Source organism: Molossus molossus, unplaced genomic scaffold (assembly GCF_014108415.1).
Source record: "Molossus molossus isolate mMolMol1 unplaced genomic scaffold, mMolMol1.p scaffold_m16_p_4, whole genome shotgun sequence".
In the NCBI taxonomy this organism is placed as follows: domain Eukaryota; kingdom Metazoa; phylum Chordata; class Mammalia; order Chiroptera; family Molossidae; genus Molossus; species Molossus molossus.
In genome coordinates, this window is record NW_023425377.1 from 25,030,495 (window position 1) to 25,046,979 (window position 16,485).

The following is a 16,485-nucleotide window of genomic DNA, read 5'->3' on the forward strand; positions in this document are numbered from 1 at the left end:
GCCACACTCTGTCATTGCCTCTTCCTACCACCTGTGTCCTGTCTGGGACTCCCAGGGGCAGAGCAGGGCCAAGAGTCAGCTGATCGGGAAACCTGAGAAGATCCACCAGCAGGGGCAGCTGCTCGCCCTCTGTCTTCCCCTCACAGAGCAGAGGGAGAGCATGGGGAATGGGTTCGGGACAAACAGCCCCACGGCGGCATTAGAGCAGGTCTGAAGGCAGACTGTGGCAGACATTCTGGGTGGGGGTAAAACCTGATTTTTGAAAAAGCATGGAAGTGTTATAGGCAAGGAGAGTTAGCTATCGTTTAGCATGGCTGGGGCTAGAGCCCATGTGAAGAAAGGGATATTGATTAGACAAGACAAGAAAGCAAAGGCCCGACCATGAAGGGCACGCATGCCACCCTAAGGAGCTTGAAATCTATTTTATAGGTAGTCGTACATAACCAAAATTACGCCTTGAAAAGAAAATTCTTGCATTGTCGTGGACAGCCACGTGGTGTGGTGTGGAGGAAAGGAGAGGTTGGAGCCCATTTGCCAAAGGCAGATGTGGCAAAGGCCTAACTTGGTGGCAGGTTCAGGGAAGCTACGGAGCGGCCCGGCTCTAACTACAGACTTAACAGACTGCATTCTCCTGGCCTAGACTCCAACCCAGCGAGGTCTGCGAGGCGCTCGACTTGTCAGCCAATGCTTTGACAATTCCTTTCCATTTCATGTTTTAAATTGTTTTTAATATAGGGGATGGGAGCATGAGGGGTCTGGAAACACTGTCAGGGAAAGGACTGTTACAGAAGATGGAGATGTTTACCTTAGAGACAAGGAATTGTGATTTCTTGAACAGGTAACCGGTTCTCCACAGCTAGAGGTTATGACCCACCAGAAAGACTATCTAGTGAACGCCCTCAGAATAGAAGTCCCAAAGTAAAAACAAGACACACTGAAATCTATTCAATGCTTTATTTATTCTTCTCAGGAGTCACTACATTTTAGGATGGAACACGTCTCAGAATGGGAGGAGGAGACCACCCTCCTCCTTCCCCTCTTGCTGTGTCCTCCGTCATGCCCATCATGAAAGGGCCCCCTGAAAGGCAAAGGACCATAATAGAAAATAAGATCAGGTTACATGTAATTAGCATGCTTCCAAATATAGTCCCTCTCTTATTTAGCCACCCTTTTACTGATGGGGAAACAAAGGCTCAGAGTGGGTAAACTGGGTCTGGAATCTGAGAGGTGGGATATGTCAAAGTCACAACTGGAACACAAGTCCCTCCTGACTGGGTAGCTCTGATGCTTAGAGCACCATCCTGATAGGCCAAGACTGCAGCTTCGATCCCCAGTCAGGGCACATGCAAAAGTCAACCAATGAATGCCTAAATAGGTGGAACAACAAATCAATGTTTCTCTCTCTCTCCCCTCCCTTCCTCTCTTTCTCTCAAATCAGTAAATACTTTTTTTTTTAACTCTTAAAAAAAACCCCGCAAGTCGCTCTTATTCAAATGGTCCTATTAGAAATGTAGATTTTGCAATTTCCTTAAGATTACTGAACATGCAAACTTTATATGAGCCATCGGTAAGGGGGTAATGCATGTGCCCATGCAAGAATGGGGTGCAGTGGAGTGCAGTGGGAGGCATGGGCACTCAGGGAAGCTCAGCCTGGCCCTTTCACAATCCACCCCACAAGCTATAGTTACCAGCAGTGTCTTCACGGCCTCAGAGGCCTCTGGGCCAAGCTCATTCACACACATCCCTAGCCCTGTCACAAGGTGCTCAACAGAAATGCCCAGACCGTCCAGAAGAGGCTTCAATGGACTCAGGAGGGAGAGAGCATCTGCAGAAACAGGTAAGACTCAATGTTAGAAGTGTCACACTGTTGATGAGGCGGTATCTGTGGAGCAAAAGAGAAACCACTTGAGACATGAACATCTGGTCCTGTCTGTGACCTCACCGCCTTCCACTCTGTCCATCAGTGGCTCCATTCCAGCCATGCTCATCTTGACTGACAGGATCTTCTGCCTCAGGGCCTTCGTACCTGCTCTCCCAGCTCTTTAGAACTGTCTTTCCCCAGATACCTACCTGTCTTTCTTCCTCACATTATTTGGTCTCTTCTCACAGGGTACATTCCGAGAGAGGCATGGGAAATGGCACTCCGGTCAACTTCTACTTTATATTTTCCAACCACTACCTAGAGTAGCACATTTTTTTGTTTTTGCCTTCATCCACTCACTAGTAAGCAGGCTCCCTGAGAAAAGGAACTTCTGTTTTCCTCACTGCTGCACCCCATGCCTAGCGCACCCTACTGCACCTTTGCGCATAGCAAGCACTCAAGAGATGTAGTGATTTACTGAGTAGGCATGTACTTGGCATGTGGCTGTCTCCACAGCCCACGCCTATGAAACGAAGTGGAAATGCCATTAGCAGTCTCCACTTGGGGACAGAAATGAACCCAAGCACAGCCTAGGAGACTGTTCTAAAAATAATCAAACACTGACTCGGTACCAATGGGTGTAGCTACATAGATTAATAAGAAGAATACTCCATTCAGAGAACTCAAACTGTCTGATGGACAGTAAAGATCTGTGTGCACCACGGCACTTGCTGTGCTAACATTATGAACAAAGCTCTATGGAAACACAAAGAAGGGATGACTAATGTGGGACAGTGTTATAGGATCTTCCCAGAAACTGAAGTTGGGTCTTGACGTAAATGCCAGGGTCACAAGGTAAAGAAGGGAACAGTGTTTTAAAGAGAACAAAATTAACAAAGGCACTGAGATTTTCAAAGGAAAGTGCCCCTACAGGATGGTGTGTTTCTGCCCAGAATCATTGGCGGGTAGAATTCACTGGGGTGTGCAAGGAGGGATAAGGGAGGTGAGGCTGCAAAATTCAAGTCAGATGAGGGTTTTCAAAGCCTTGACTGACATATTCATGAGTTTGAAGGTGTTTTTCCTGAGAGCAATGAAAAGCCATCAAGGCATTTATATGAGACATTTATATGCATCAAGGCATTTATATGCATTTTATATCCTCAATTTTAGAAAGGTAACTTTCACAAAAAATGAATCAGCAGAAAAGTATAGAGAATGAGCCTGGCCAGTGTGATAGAGCATCGACCCACACACCAAGAGTTCCCTAGTTCAATTCCCAGTCAGGGCACATGCCCAGGTTGTGGGCCTGATTCCGAGGGGCATGCAGGAGAAAGCCAGTCAGTGTTCTCTCTCATTGATGTTTTTGTCTCTCTCTCCCTCACCCTTCCTCTCTTTAAAATCAATACAGGAAAAATATTTTAAAAAATTATAAAGAATGAAAAAATATGTATATTTTTATAAGCTGTGTGCAGAGTATGTGCAGATATATAAACATACATGTGCATGATCATACACATAAGGATGTATATCCTCCTGCTGGCTAAGACCTTGCTATAGTTCATTTTCCTTTGGAATCCATTACATTTCCCCCAAATCATAAAAATTGAGTCTGTTCACCTGTCTCACGTTCATCTTCTACCATCTATTTTTCCTCCAGAATTCTCTTCCAGAGGAATGGTATTTATTTCCTTTCACCCATCATTCAATAGTCAGTCTGCCAAGAAATGTTTGTCTCTTGAGACTACAGAATAACAAAATAGCTGAAACTAATGAAGTTACACATTTGTCAAAAATTCTATATTAATTGTCGGGCCGGATTGCCTCAGTGGTTGAGTTCACCCCATACACCAAGAGGTCACCAGTTCTATTACCCGTCAGGAGACATGCCCGGATTTTGGGCCCGATCCCCAGTGGGGAACATGCAGGAGGCAGCCAATCAACATTCTCTCTCATCAATAAAGGAACGAGAAATCCATATAATCGAAGCACAAGATAAAGTTGCCAAAGTAGTTGTGGGTGGCACCTAGCTTCTCATGATTAATATCCTTAGCCTTTTTTTTTTTTTTTTAGAGAGAGAGGATGGAAGAAGAAGAGAGAGTTAGAAATATCAATGAGATAGAACATCAACTGGCCACCTCCTGCACACCCCACACTGGGGATCGAGCCCACAGCCCAGGCACGGGCCCTGAACGGGAATTGAACCATCAACCTCTTGGTGCATAGGTCTACATTCAACCGCTGAGCCACACCGTATAGCCTCCTTACTTCTTATAGTAAACACTGTGGTGTCTTCTCTGTATGTACGTATAAACTTCTGGGGAAGGCTTCGCAAAACTGTTTTCTGAATGAGCAGTGACCATCACTATGCACGTTGTAGATAGACCCAAATATACCTTTATGAGAGGTAAAAGACTTACTCCGAAAAGAATGTGTCAGTTCCTATTCCTCCATGAAGTCGGCTTCTGTACCGCCACCTGAACATTGACCAATCCGCCTTCAGCTGTCCCACAGAGCTCTAGCTGAATATAGTACACTGACTTCTGCAGACTTCGCACCTCCCCTGCCACACGATGGGTACCCCAAGAACCACAGTTCTGTCTCATTCATGTCTGACCCATCCAATTCTCACCCAATGCCCAACAGGATGTATCCCTTCAATAATTGTCCACTGAGCGTGTGAAGAGATAAATGTAGCTATGTCTCAGGAGAACCAACCTGCAACCTGACTGATTAGAGATTACACTTAGAATGAGTGCACATAGCTTCAAAAGCATCAAGGGAAGAAGCTGCAGAGTCAGGTTTTGGCTAAAGATTGAGGATAAGGAAAACTATGGTGATCAATGTTTGACAATGAAATCTTTGTTGAGACCTTCGATAGAAGCTGGCTGACTTCACATGTCGGATAAACTATGGATATTGGGCCCTGCCGGTTTGTCTCAGTGGTTACAGTTTTGGCCCGAGGACCAATAAGTCGCGGGTTCGATTTTGGGCGAGGGCGTGTACCTCAGTTGTGGTTTATTCCCTACCCTGGTAGGGGTCGTGCACTAGGCAACCAGTTGATGTGTCTCTCTCACCTCAATGTTTCTTTCTCTCTCTCAATCTCTCTCTCTCTCTTTATCTCTTCCTTCATCCCACTCTACGTGAAGAAAAATATCCTCCAGGGAGGATTAAAAAAATAAAAATGACTATGGGTATTGGGTTAGGGCTTGGACAAGGGAGTGGGCGTCAGTGGGGTACATCTGAAATCCCTTCCAACCTTCCATTCTGTGGTTCTACAGCTCCCTCCGCATGTGCCCTGGAAGCCGCGTCTTACCTGTTGTGTCCCTACCAACAGAAAAGAAGAGCAATACCACACGTTCCAGGATACTTACTGGAGTAACTGCAAAGGCCAATGGCCACCAGCAGGAATACAGTGACCAGCTTCATGACAGGTGATCTGTGATATTTGCCTGGAGTTTAAAAGCGAATCCACTGAGCCAGGGGTTCCACTTGCTGCACCAAGCACTTTTGCACACACATATTTATACACCTACCCAGGGCCTGACTCTGTCACCAGCCCCTGATTCGCCACAGCAGAGAAAAGCGTGAAGGTCATGCTTGTCACTAATTGAGAAGAAGGTTTTTCCGCTGTCCCTCACGTTCCTATGGGAAACAAAGCCCTGATTTAGAACATTCGCAAACCTCTTGCACAAGCTTTTGAGAAAACAGAACAGAGACGCCAGGAGGAGGCCATGAGCTCCACAAATTCTCCTCCTGGAAGAATATTGTAAAAGAAGGGGAGGTTTGACTTTGGGATCAAATGGAGTGCAAATTCTATTGAATTCTTTGAGCTTCTTATGACTTAGGCTTTGAGAATCCCATTACCCAGTGAGCTCCCCCGTTGAGGAAGGCGTCTGGAGGTCCCATCGCCCCTGATATGAAGACTCAAAGCCATGGCCTGTAGTGCAGTATTCCCCTAGAACCCCCCACCCCCACTCTCACATCTGCTATGGCGAGAACTTCTCCCTTTTCTAGTGCCTGCCAGGTGTTCTGGGAAGCCCCAGGGAACGCCTTCCCTGTGCCCTCCTGAAGAATAATAGGCTCAGGATCTAAAATCAAAATGCCTTTTTAAAAGCCTGGGATTAAATATGTACTCTTTGTGTAAACTTGGATTAGACATTAGTTTGTTTTCTTAATGTAGTACTGGTCTCCTCGTCTAAAATGAACACATTTACAGGATGGTCCCAAAGATGTGACGCTAAACAATTTTTTTTTTCTTTGCAAGACTCTCTATAAACAAGTTGAGTTACCAAAATAAGTAGATTAGAACCATCTGGCAGTTCAATCCCTTGTAATTATGAACAAGGAACACTGTCCCGGCCACAGAAACAGTCTGCGGAAAGGCTGCCTCCTGGGACCCCGGAGTCCCGGGGTTCCCTATTTCTAAGCCCACGTCCTGGGGTCCCTTGGGGAACCCAATGGCTCACATGCAAGGAAGAGGGGCCAAGAAACCTTGCAGGCTCGAAACAGGGATCACGTCTCCCTGCCCAAGTGGCACTGCTGGCCCCAGCACCCTCGCCATCAAAGAGGGACTCTGAGCACCGAGGAAGAAAAGCCAGACCGTGGTCTCCTTGAGGTGCAAGGATAGGAGTTGGGGCCCAAATGCAGGGTGCGGTACTGTGATGGGGATTTAATCAAATGATGTAGACATAGAACATAACTGAACCACACCAAGGTTAACACTCAATAAATGTCTCCTGTTGCTAATTCCTGTAAGTTACTGAGTCGTCATGGCTCTTTCCTGAATTGTCTGCTACTCTGTGCACTGCATGCAGGAGATCGTGTAGTACTGCCGGGCACACTCAGTTCTGCCACTTATGTTGCCTTCTCTGCAGCAGAAGCTCCTGTTTCCCCGGTGTTACCACCCTGTCAGGGATGCTTACAGGCCAAACCGTCAGAAAGCAAGAGGGTGTGGTACAGCGGTGATGAGGATCTTCCATCCTTTATTTATATGCTACAAACTTTTTACAAATATATATGTTTTTCTTTGTTTTTTTATATATAGAGAGAGAGACAGAAACATCAATGTGAGAGAGAAACATCAATTAGTAGCTTCCTGCACACCACCTACTGGGGACCGAGCCCACAACCTGGGCATGTGCCCTGACCGCGAATCAAACTGGGACCTCTCAGACATGGGATGACGCTCAATCCACTGAGCCACTGGCCGGCCTATGCTACAAGCTTTTCATGGGACACTAACCAACACTGCCCTCAGGTGTGCTTGTCGTTTGCAAGTTTGCTTTCAAACCCTTTCCCTGCACTTCCCCTCTTCTGCTCTGCTCTCCCCAGGGAGCTGGGCCTGTCACACTGTGGCTTCCAGACTTCCTTGCCAACGGAATCTGGTTAGGACTGGACCGTGGAAGGCGCTGGCAGAGCCTGGGCAGTGACTCCATCTTCTCCAGGGCTCCCGCTCCCTCCAAAATGCCCTCTGTCTGTGCTGCCACCGAAGCAGGGTCCACCACGGTTCCAGCCTGACGGGCGGCCCCAGCTCTGGCCCCAGTTCTGGCCCCGGTTCTGGCCCCGCTTCCCACTCCGTCCCTCCTGGCCGAGCACAGTAGCCCCTTCCCGCATTTTCTATCCTCAGGAGCAACTCACCGCCCCCACTACCACCACCGCCCCTATCGCTATAACTGCATTTCCACTACCTTGTAGATTATCCTCCCAGGTAAATTCTTCCTATTTGATCACCTGGTATGGTTTTCATGTCCTGGCTGGGTTCTGACCAATAAAGGATCCTACAGTATTGTAGCACTTCGGGTAAAAACAGATCTTTCCCTTTGAAAAAAAATTAATATGTGTCTGATATGAAATTGATTTGAGAGATAGAGGAAGAGAAAGGGTGGCAGAGAGAAGGAGAGATACAAACATTGATGTGAGACAGCACACATCCACTAGTTGCTTTGCACACAACCCTGGCCAGGGCCAGTGATGAACTGCAACTGAGGTACGTGCCCTTGACTGGAATCAAACCCGCGACTCATTGGTCTGTGGGCCCACACTCTAACTGCTGAGTCAAACTGGCCAGGGCCAGGGCACAGTATTTTCGATTAAACTTATTTTGAGAAAATCATAGAGTAACATGCAGCTGTAAGAAATAACACATAGCCCTGGCTTGTTTGGTTCAGTGGTGAGAGCATCGACTCATGGACCAGAGCGTCCTGCGTTCAGTACCCTCTAAGGGCACATACCTCAGTTGCCATTGGTCCCCAGCCCTGGTTGGGGTCGTGTGGGTGAAAATCAGTAGATGTATCTCTCTCATATCGGTGTTTCTCTCTCTCTCTCTTCCGCCCTCTTTTTCTCCTTCTTGCTCTATCTGAGGATAAATGCAAAAGTGTCCTCGGGTGAGGATAAAAAAATAAATAAATAAATAAATAAATAATACAGAGAAACCCAGCATATTCTCTACTAAGATTCCCCCAGGTCAGCAGCTTGCAAAACTATACTACAACAGAATCAAAGCCAGACACACAATTGATAGACAGCTGGACAATTGATAGACAAGAACAAGATACAAAACGTTTTCATCGCCACAAGGCTCTGTCATGCAGCCCTTACATAGCACACTCTCTCCCCTCCTACTCCCACCCTGTTGACCTCTGGGACGCACACTTCTGTTTTCTATTTTTATAATTTTGTCATTTTGAGAATGTTATATAAGTGGGAACTATACAGAATTTAACTTTGAGGGATTGACTTTTTTTTTTTAATTTAACTTAATTCTCTGAAGATTCATTCAGTTTATGTGTTTATCAATGCTTGATTCTTTTTATTGTTGGTAGTAACCATCCTGCAGATATACAACATTTTGTTTAACCATTCATTTGTTGAAGGACAACTGGATTGTTCCCAGGTTTCGGCTATTACAAATATAACTGCAATGAACATTCATGCATATGTTTTTGCATAAACTTGTATCATTACTCCAGATAAATGCCCAGGAGGATAATTGGTAAGTCATTCAATAGTTGCATGTTTAATATTTCATGAAAATGTTAAACGATTTATCCAGAGTAGCTATACTATTTACATTCCCACCAGCAAGTTATGAGGGATCCAGTTTTTCTACAGTCTCATATGTATTTGGTGATGGTACTTTCCTAATAACTTTTATCAATAATTTCTGCCATGGTATTTATCATTGGTTTCTGGCTAACTTCCCAAACATAGCCTGTCCTCAGATCCCTTCTTTACTCAAACACTATGTGCCACATCGCCAGGAAAAAGAAAAACTTCTATCCCCAGTAGACTGCAATATTATAACTCAGAGATTGTTGACACAGAACTCTACCCCAGTCTTCTACGTTTGGTACATTCAATCAGGGCATGAAGAGTTTCCCTCCTCAAATATGCAAAACTCAGCCAACTGAGAGAACAAAGAATAGCTTAATAATATAAGTTATGGGAATAAACCAAAGGATCAACTCAATGAGACAAAACTTAGGAACAAATCATTCCATTCAATAAACACAGACCCGGCAATTCCTTCCTTCCGGCTCTGGGCTATGTTCTGAGGACACAGACATAACTAAATAGAAGTTCCTCTCCATTTGACTTTAGTCCAGAAAGGAGGTTTTTAAATAAGTATGAAAATAAGTATGTCTATATCTGTGCTATGAATATGTCTGCTGGTTTAAAATGATATCTGACTTTTTTTCAATTAGCAGTGAAAAACGATCTAAGAGTTAGAAACTGGGGTGTGATAGTTATACTTCAAGAAACCACTCTCTGCCCTGTGAGGAATAAACTGCAAGGGGCTAGGTTTGGGACTACCAAGGTCACTGGGGGAGTAACACAGTAGTCTGGCAAGAAATAACAAGGTTTAAGGAAGAGCTGTAGTAACAGTAGTGATAAAGAAAAATGAAAAAAAAAAAAAGTTGTTTATAAACAGCGCTGTGATACGAATTAAACAGTAATTCCAAGAAGAGGAAGTACTTAGAACAATTACCGAGTTCCTTCCCGGCAGCCAGGGCAATAGTACACACTGAGGCAGGACATTAGAGCCCAGGAGGATGTTTGGAGAAAGAGAACGAGTGAAGGGGAAGGACCGCTGAGTTGAACATACAAAGGACATCCGATAGAGGTGTCTCATAGGTGACTGAGTCTCTGCTCCTCACAGAGGAGAGCATAGACTGTAGCTACAGATTTCAGAGACTCTAACATGGAGATTATATTGTCAGCCATGGGAAAGCATGAGATTCCCAATGAAGACTATACATAAGGTGAAAAGAGAGGAATCAAGTTTAGAATCTTCAGAGGCATGAGCATTCAGAGAAAGTCAGGGTAATAACGACCATTTAAAGAAACAGAAAAGTAATAATCAATTAAAGAAGAAAACTAGAAGTGGAAGGGAAGATCATCCAAACAGAGCAGAAAATGTCAGGTATACATCTCAGGGGGCAATGTCGTGAAGTAGCCAAAAAATGTGGTAATGATATGATGTGAACTCATATTTGGCACCCTCCATTCCTGTCTGAGAACTATATATCCCCTTCCTAAATGAATCAGGCATGGCCATGTGACTTGGTCTGGCCAATGAAAGAGGACTGGACGTGACATTTATCACTTCCAAGAGGCAGCTTTAAAAGTCAGCCCGTGGCTCACTAAGCTTTCTTCTACCACGTCTCATGGTGATCAGAAAAGCTCAAGACAAGGACTGTTTCATCGCTTCCAGGTCACAGAATTCAGACACGTGGGGAGGGCTATCACCACCCCGAGATGGCCACAGAGTGTGAGAGCCTATCAAAACGCTGTGATTAGATTAAGTCCCTGGGACATGAGGCTACTTATTACTACAGCTGGGCAACCTCGTGTATTCTTACAGGCTCACATCAAATGAAGAAGGAAAAGAAGACGCTTCACAAACTGCAACAGGTTTATTTGTAAAAGGACATAAGGTCTAGAAATGGCAGCAAATCAATAGAACCCTCAAAGAGGGTATGGCAGTTAACGTGATCTTGGTCAGGAACCAACCATGAAATGGAAACTACTCTAATGCTTACAGAGCACAGAGAACATAACACTGTGTGCCCCCCACCTGCAGGGGATACATTCTAGGCCCCTATTGGTTGCCTGAAACCACAGATTATACCAAACCATCGATGTGCTGTGTTTTATCCTACACATACAAATCAATGATAAAATTTAATTTATAAGTTAGGCTAACTAATAATAAAATAAAACAATTAAAACAATATGCTTTATAATAAATGTTATATGGCCTGGCTGGTGTGGCTCAGTAGTTGAGCATCAACCCATGCAACAAAGGTTGCTGGTTTGGTTCCTGCTCAGGGCACATGCCCAGGTTGTGGGCCTGATCCCCAGTGGGGGGCATGCAGGAGGCAGCCAATCGATGTTCTCTCTCATCCATGTTTCTATTTCTTTCTCTCTCCCTTCCTCTCTGTCTAAAATCAATCAAGAAAAATATTTTTTTAAAGTAAATAAAAATAAAAGTTACATTAATGTCTTTGGGGCCATTATTTAATAAAATCAGGGAGACTTGAACACAGGCACTGGGATACCATGACAGCCAATCTGGTAACTGGATGCGAAGTGATGAACAGGTGAGGCGGGCACACAGCATGGAGACAGTGAACAGAGGATGAGTCACATCCTGGGCTTGACAGAGTGGGACTCAGTGACAGCACAAGACTTCGTCTCACTACTCAGAATGATGAGCAATTTGAAATATGAATTCTTTATTTCTGGGATTTTTCATTTAATATTTTTGGACCATGGTTGACTGAGGGTAACTGAAACCACACAAAGCAAAACTGTAACTATGGGGGACTATTAGACACAACCTTGATTCCATAGAAGATATAAGACCTAAAAAGTCAAATAGGTGATGGTGAGTACACACTGGAAACAGAAGGAGTCACCACCAACCTCAGCTGGGCAGAGGGAGAGAAGAGGTGGTATAACCAGTGCCCGGGACTAGAGCCACCTGACAAAAGCTAGAGCCCATGCAGACCTATCCGGCAGGACCTGGCGGCTCACACCTGGTGCAGGCACTTCCGGAGCCTTCTTTCAAACAGAGAGGGACGGGAGGCCACACTCTGGCTTTGCCTCTTCCGACCACCTGTGTCCTGTCTGGGACTCCCAGGGGCAGAGCAGGGCCAAGAGTCAGCTGATCGGGAAACCTGAGAAGATCCACCAGCAGGGGCAGCTGCTCGCCCTCTGTCTTCCCCTCACAGCGCAGAGGGAGAGCATGGGGAATGGGTTCGGGACAAACAGCCCCCTGGCGGCATTAGAGCAGGTCTGAAGGCAGACTGTGGCAGACATTCTGGGTGGGGATAAAACCTGATTTTTCAATAAAGCCTAGAAGTGTTAAATGCAAGGAGATTTAGCTATCCTCCAGCATGGCTGGGGCTAGAGCCCATGTGAAGAAAGGGATATTCATGAGACAAAACACCGAAGCAAAGTCCCGACCATGAAAGGTCTCACATGCCACCCTAAGGAGCTTGAAATCTGTTTTATACGTATAACCAAAATTTCATCTTCAAAAGAAAATTCTGGCATTGACGTGGACAGCAGCGTGGTGTGGTGTGGAGAAAAGGAGAGGTTGGAGCCCATTTGCCAAAAGCAGTTGTAGCAAAGGCCTGACTTGGTGGCAGGGTCAGTGAAGCTACGGAGCAGCTGGGATCTAACTACAGACTTAACAGACTGCATTCTCGTGGCCTAGACTCCAACCCAGCGAGGTCTGCGAGGCCCTCGACTTGTCAGCTAATGCTTTGACAATTCCTTTCCATTTCATGTTTTAAATTTTCTTTAGAAGTGGGGGATTGGAGCATACGAGGTCTGGAAACACTGTCAGGGGAAGGATAAGCACAGGAGATGGAGTAGTTTACCTTAGAGTTAATGAATTGTGTCTTGTTGAACATGTAACAGGTTCTCTATAACCCACGGGAAAGATTATCTAGTTAACGCGCCTCTGAATAGAAGTCTGGAAGTAAAAACAAGACACACTGAAATCTATTCATTGCTTCATTCATTTTTCTCAGGAGTCCCTACATTTTAGGTTGGAACATGTCTCAGAATGGGAGGAGGAGACCACCCTCCTCCTTCCCCTCTCGCTTTATCCTGCCCTCACACCAAATGAGAAAGGGCCTCCTGAAAGGCAGGACAGTAATAGAAAATAAGATCAGGTTACATGTATTAGCCCGCTTCCAAAAATAGTCACTCTCCTATCTAGCCACCCTTTTACTGATGGGAAAACACAGGCTCAGAGTGGTTGAACTGGGTCCGGAATCAGAGAGGTGGGACATGGCAAAGTCACAACTAGAACAAGGTCCCCCCTGACTGGGTAGCTATGATGCTTAGAGCACCATCCTGATATGCCAAGACCGCAGGTTCCATCCCAGTCAGGGCACATGCAAAAATCAACCAATGAATGGCTAAATATGTGGAACAACAAATCAATGTATCTCTCGCTCCCTTCCTCTCTTTCTTTCAAATCAGTAAAAATTTTTTTAACTCTTAATAAAACCCTGCAGGTCTCTGTTATTCCTATAGTCCTATTAGAAATGTAGATATTGCACTTTCCTTTAGATTACTGAACATGCAAACTTTATATGAGCCATTGGTAAGGGGGAACGGCACATACCCATGAGAGAATACAGTGCATTGGAGTGCAGAGGGAGGCATGGACACTCAGAGAAGCTAAGCCCTGCCCTTTCTCAAGCTACCCCACAAGCAGTACTTACCAGCAATTTCTTAACGGACTCAGAGGCCTCTGGGCCAAGCTCATTCACACACTTTCTCAGCCCTTCCAAAATGTGCTCAACAGAAACGCCCAGAGTTTGCAGAAGATTCTTTAATGGATCCAGGGAGAGGACAGCGTCTGCAGATACAGGTATGACATCCTTGTTACGTGGCACACTGTCAACGAGGGAGGCGGTAGCTGCAGAGCAAAAGGGGAACTACATCAGACAGGAATATCTGGTCCTCTGTATGACCTCACCACCTTCCACTGTGTGCATCAGTGGCTCCATTCCAACCATGCTCATCTTGACTGCCAGGAAACTTCTGCCTCGGGGCCTTTGTAACTGCTCTCCCAGCTCTTGAGAACTCTCTTTCCCCAGATACCTACATGTCTTTCTTCCTCACGTTATTTGGTTTCTCCTCGCACATTACATTCTCAGAGAGGCATGGAAAATGGCACTCTGATCACCTTCTACCTTTATATTTTCCAACCACTACCTAGAATGGCACATCTTTTTGTTTTTGCCTTTATTCTCTCACTAGCAAGCAGGCTCCCCGAGAAAAGGAACTTCTGTTTTCCTCACTGCTGCACCCCATGCCTAGCGCACCCTACTGCACCTTTGCGCATAGCAAGCACTCAAGAGATGTAGTGATTGACTGAGTAGGCATGTACTTGGCATGTGGCTGTCTCCACAGCTCATGAGTTTGAAACCAAAGTGGAAATTCCATCAACAATCTCCACTTGGGGACAGAAATGGACACAACCACAGCCCAGGAAACTGTTCCAAAAATAATCGAACACTGACTCGGTACCAATGGGTTTAGCTCTAAAGATGAATAAGACAAGAATCCCCAATACAGAGAACTCACACTGTCTGATGGACAGTAAAGATCTGTGTGCACCTCGGCACTTGCTGTGCTAACATTATAAACAAAGCTCTATGGAAACACAAAGAAGGGATGACTAATGTGGGACAGTGTTGCAGGATCTTCCCAAGAGCTAGAGTTGGGTCTTGAGGCAAATGCTAGCGTACAAGGTAAAGAAGGGAACAGCGTTTTAAAAAGAACAAAAGTAACAAAGGCACTGAGATTTTCAAATGAAAGTACAGCCACAGGAAGGTGTGTCATCTGCCCAGAATGGTTGGAGGGCAGAATTCCAGTGGGGTGTGCAAGGAGGGATAAGGGAGGTGAGACTGCAAAATTCAGGTGAGATTAGGATTTTCAAAGCCTTGAATGACATCTTTATGAGCTTGAGGGTATTTTTCCTGAGAGCAATGAAAATCTTTCGAGGCATTTATATGAGAGAACTGCATTTAATATCTTCAATTTTAGAAAGGTAAGTTTCACATGAAAAAGAACCAGCAGAAAAGTATAGAGAATGAGCCTGGCCAGTGTGATTGAGCATCGACCCACACACCAAGAGGTCACTGATTCAGTTTCCAGTCAGGGGACATGCCCAGGTTGTGGGCCTGATTCCCAGTGGGGGCATGCAGGAGAAAGCCAATCAATGTTCTCGCTCATTGATGTTTTTCTCTCTCTTTCCCTCACCCTTTTGCTCTTTAAAATCAATAAAGAAACGATATTTTTTAAAAATTATAGAGAATGGAAAAATATGTATATTTGTATAAATTGTGTGCGGATCACGTGCAGATATGTAAACACACATGTACATGATCATAAATATAAGAATATATGTCCTCCTACTGGCTGAGACATTGCTATACTTCATTTTCCTTTGGAATCCTTTTCATTGTCCCCTTCAATCATAAAAATTGAGTCTGTTCACATGTCTCCTGTTCATCTTCTACCATCTATTTTCCTCCAAAATTCACTTCCAGAGGAATGTTATTTATTTCCTCTCACCCATCTTTCAGTAGTCAGTCTGCCAAGAGATGTTTCTCCCTGGACACTACTGAACAACAAAATAGCTGAAACTATTGAAGTTACACATTTGTAAAAATTCTATGTAAATTATCAGGCCAGTGTAGCTCAGTGGTGGAGCGTGAACCCCTACACCAAAAGGTCGCAAGTTCTTCCCCAGTCAGGACACATGCCTGGGTTTTGGGCCAGATCCCTGTGGGGAACATGCAGGAGGCAGCCAATCACCATTCTCTCTCATCAATGTTTCTATCTCTCTCTTCCTCCCACGTCCCCTCTCTCTCTAAAATCAATAAAGGTAAAAGAAATCTCTATAAACCAAACACAAGATAAAGTTGCCAACGTAGTTGTGGGTGGCAGCTGGCTTCTCATGATTAATCGCCTTACTTCTTTTTTGTTTCTTTTTTAATTTTAGAGAGAGAGGAAAGGAGAAGGAGAGAGAATTAGAAACATCAATGACCGAGAACATGAATTGTCCACCTCCTGCATGCCCACCACTGGGGATTGGGCCCACAACCTGGGCATATGCCAGAACAGGGAGTCGAAACAGCAACCTCTAGGTGCATGGGTCAACACTCAACCACTGACCACACCCAATAGGTTCCTTACTTCTTATAGTAAACACTGTGGTGTCTTCTCTGTATGTACAAATAAACTTCTGGGGAAGGTTCCACAAAACTGTTTTCTGAATGAGCAGTGACCATCGCTATGCACTTTGTAGATACACCCAAATATATCTTTATGAGAGGTAAAAAAACACCCTCCGAAAAGACTGTGTCAGTTCCTATTCCTCCATGAAGCTAGCTTCTGTACCGTCACCTGGACATTGACGAAACCGCCTTCAGCTGTCCACAGAGCACTAGCTGAGTATAGTACACTGACTTCTGCAGACCTCGCACCTCCCCTGCCACACTATGGGCACCTGAGAACCACAGTTCTGTCTCATTCCTGTCTGACCCTTCCAATGCTCACCCAGTGCCCAACAGGTTGTAGCCATTTAATAA

At 45.1% G+C, this 16,485-nt stretch overlaps 1 protein-coding gene across 1 annotated transcript; it reads right to left on the reverse strand.

Annotated features, from left to right (window-relative positions):
- Nucleotides 1–1,063: 1,063 nt before the first annotated feature.
- On the reverse strand, nt 1,064–5,287 carry LOC118643518 (secretoglobin family 3A member 2-like). The gene is made up of 3 exons (XM_036281626.1): nt 5,233–5,287; nt 1,689–1,825; nt 1,064–1,078 (listed from the first exon to the last, which is right to left on the reverse strand). The coding sequence occupies exons 1-3, from the start codon at nt 5,285–5,287 to the stop codon at nt 1,064–1,066; spliced, it is 207 nt and encodes a 68-aa protein (XP_036137519.1).
- Nucleotides 5,288–16,485: the final 11,198 nt, after the last annotated feature.

Coding starts and splice junctions, on each gene's coding strand:
- LOC118643518 (XM_036281626.1), bottom strand. CDS start 5,287: ATGAAGCTGGTCACTGTATTCCTGCTGGTGGCCATTGGCCTTTGCAGT. Junction 1,826..5,232: donor TGGCCTTTGCAGTTACTCCA/GTAAGTATCCTG, acceptor CTGTTTCTGCAG/ATGCTCTCTCCCTCCTGAGT.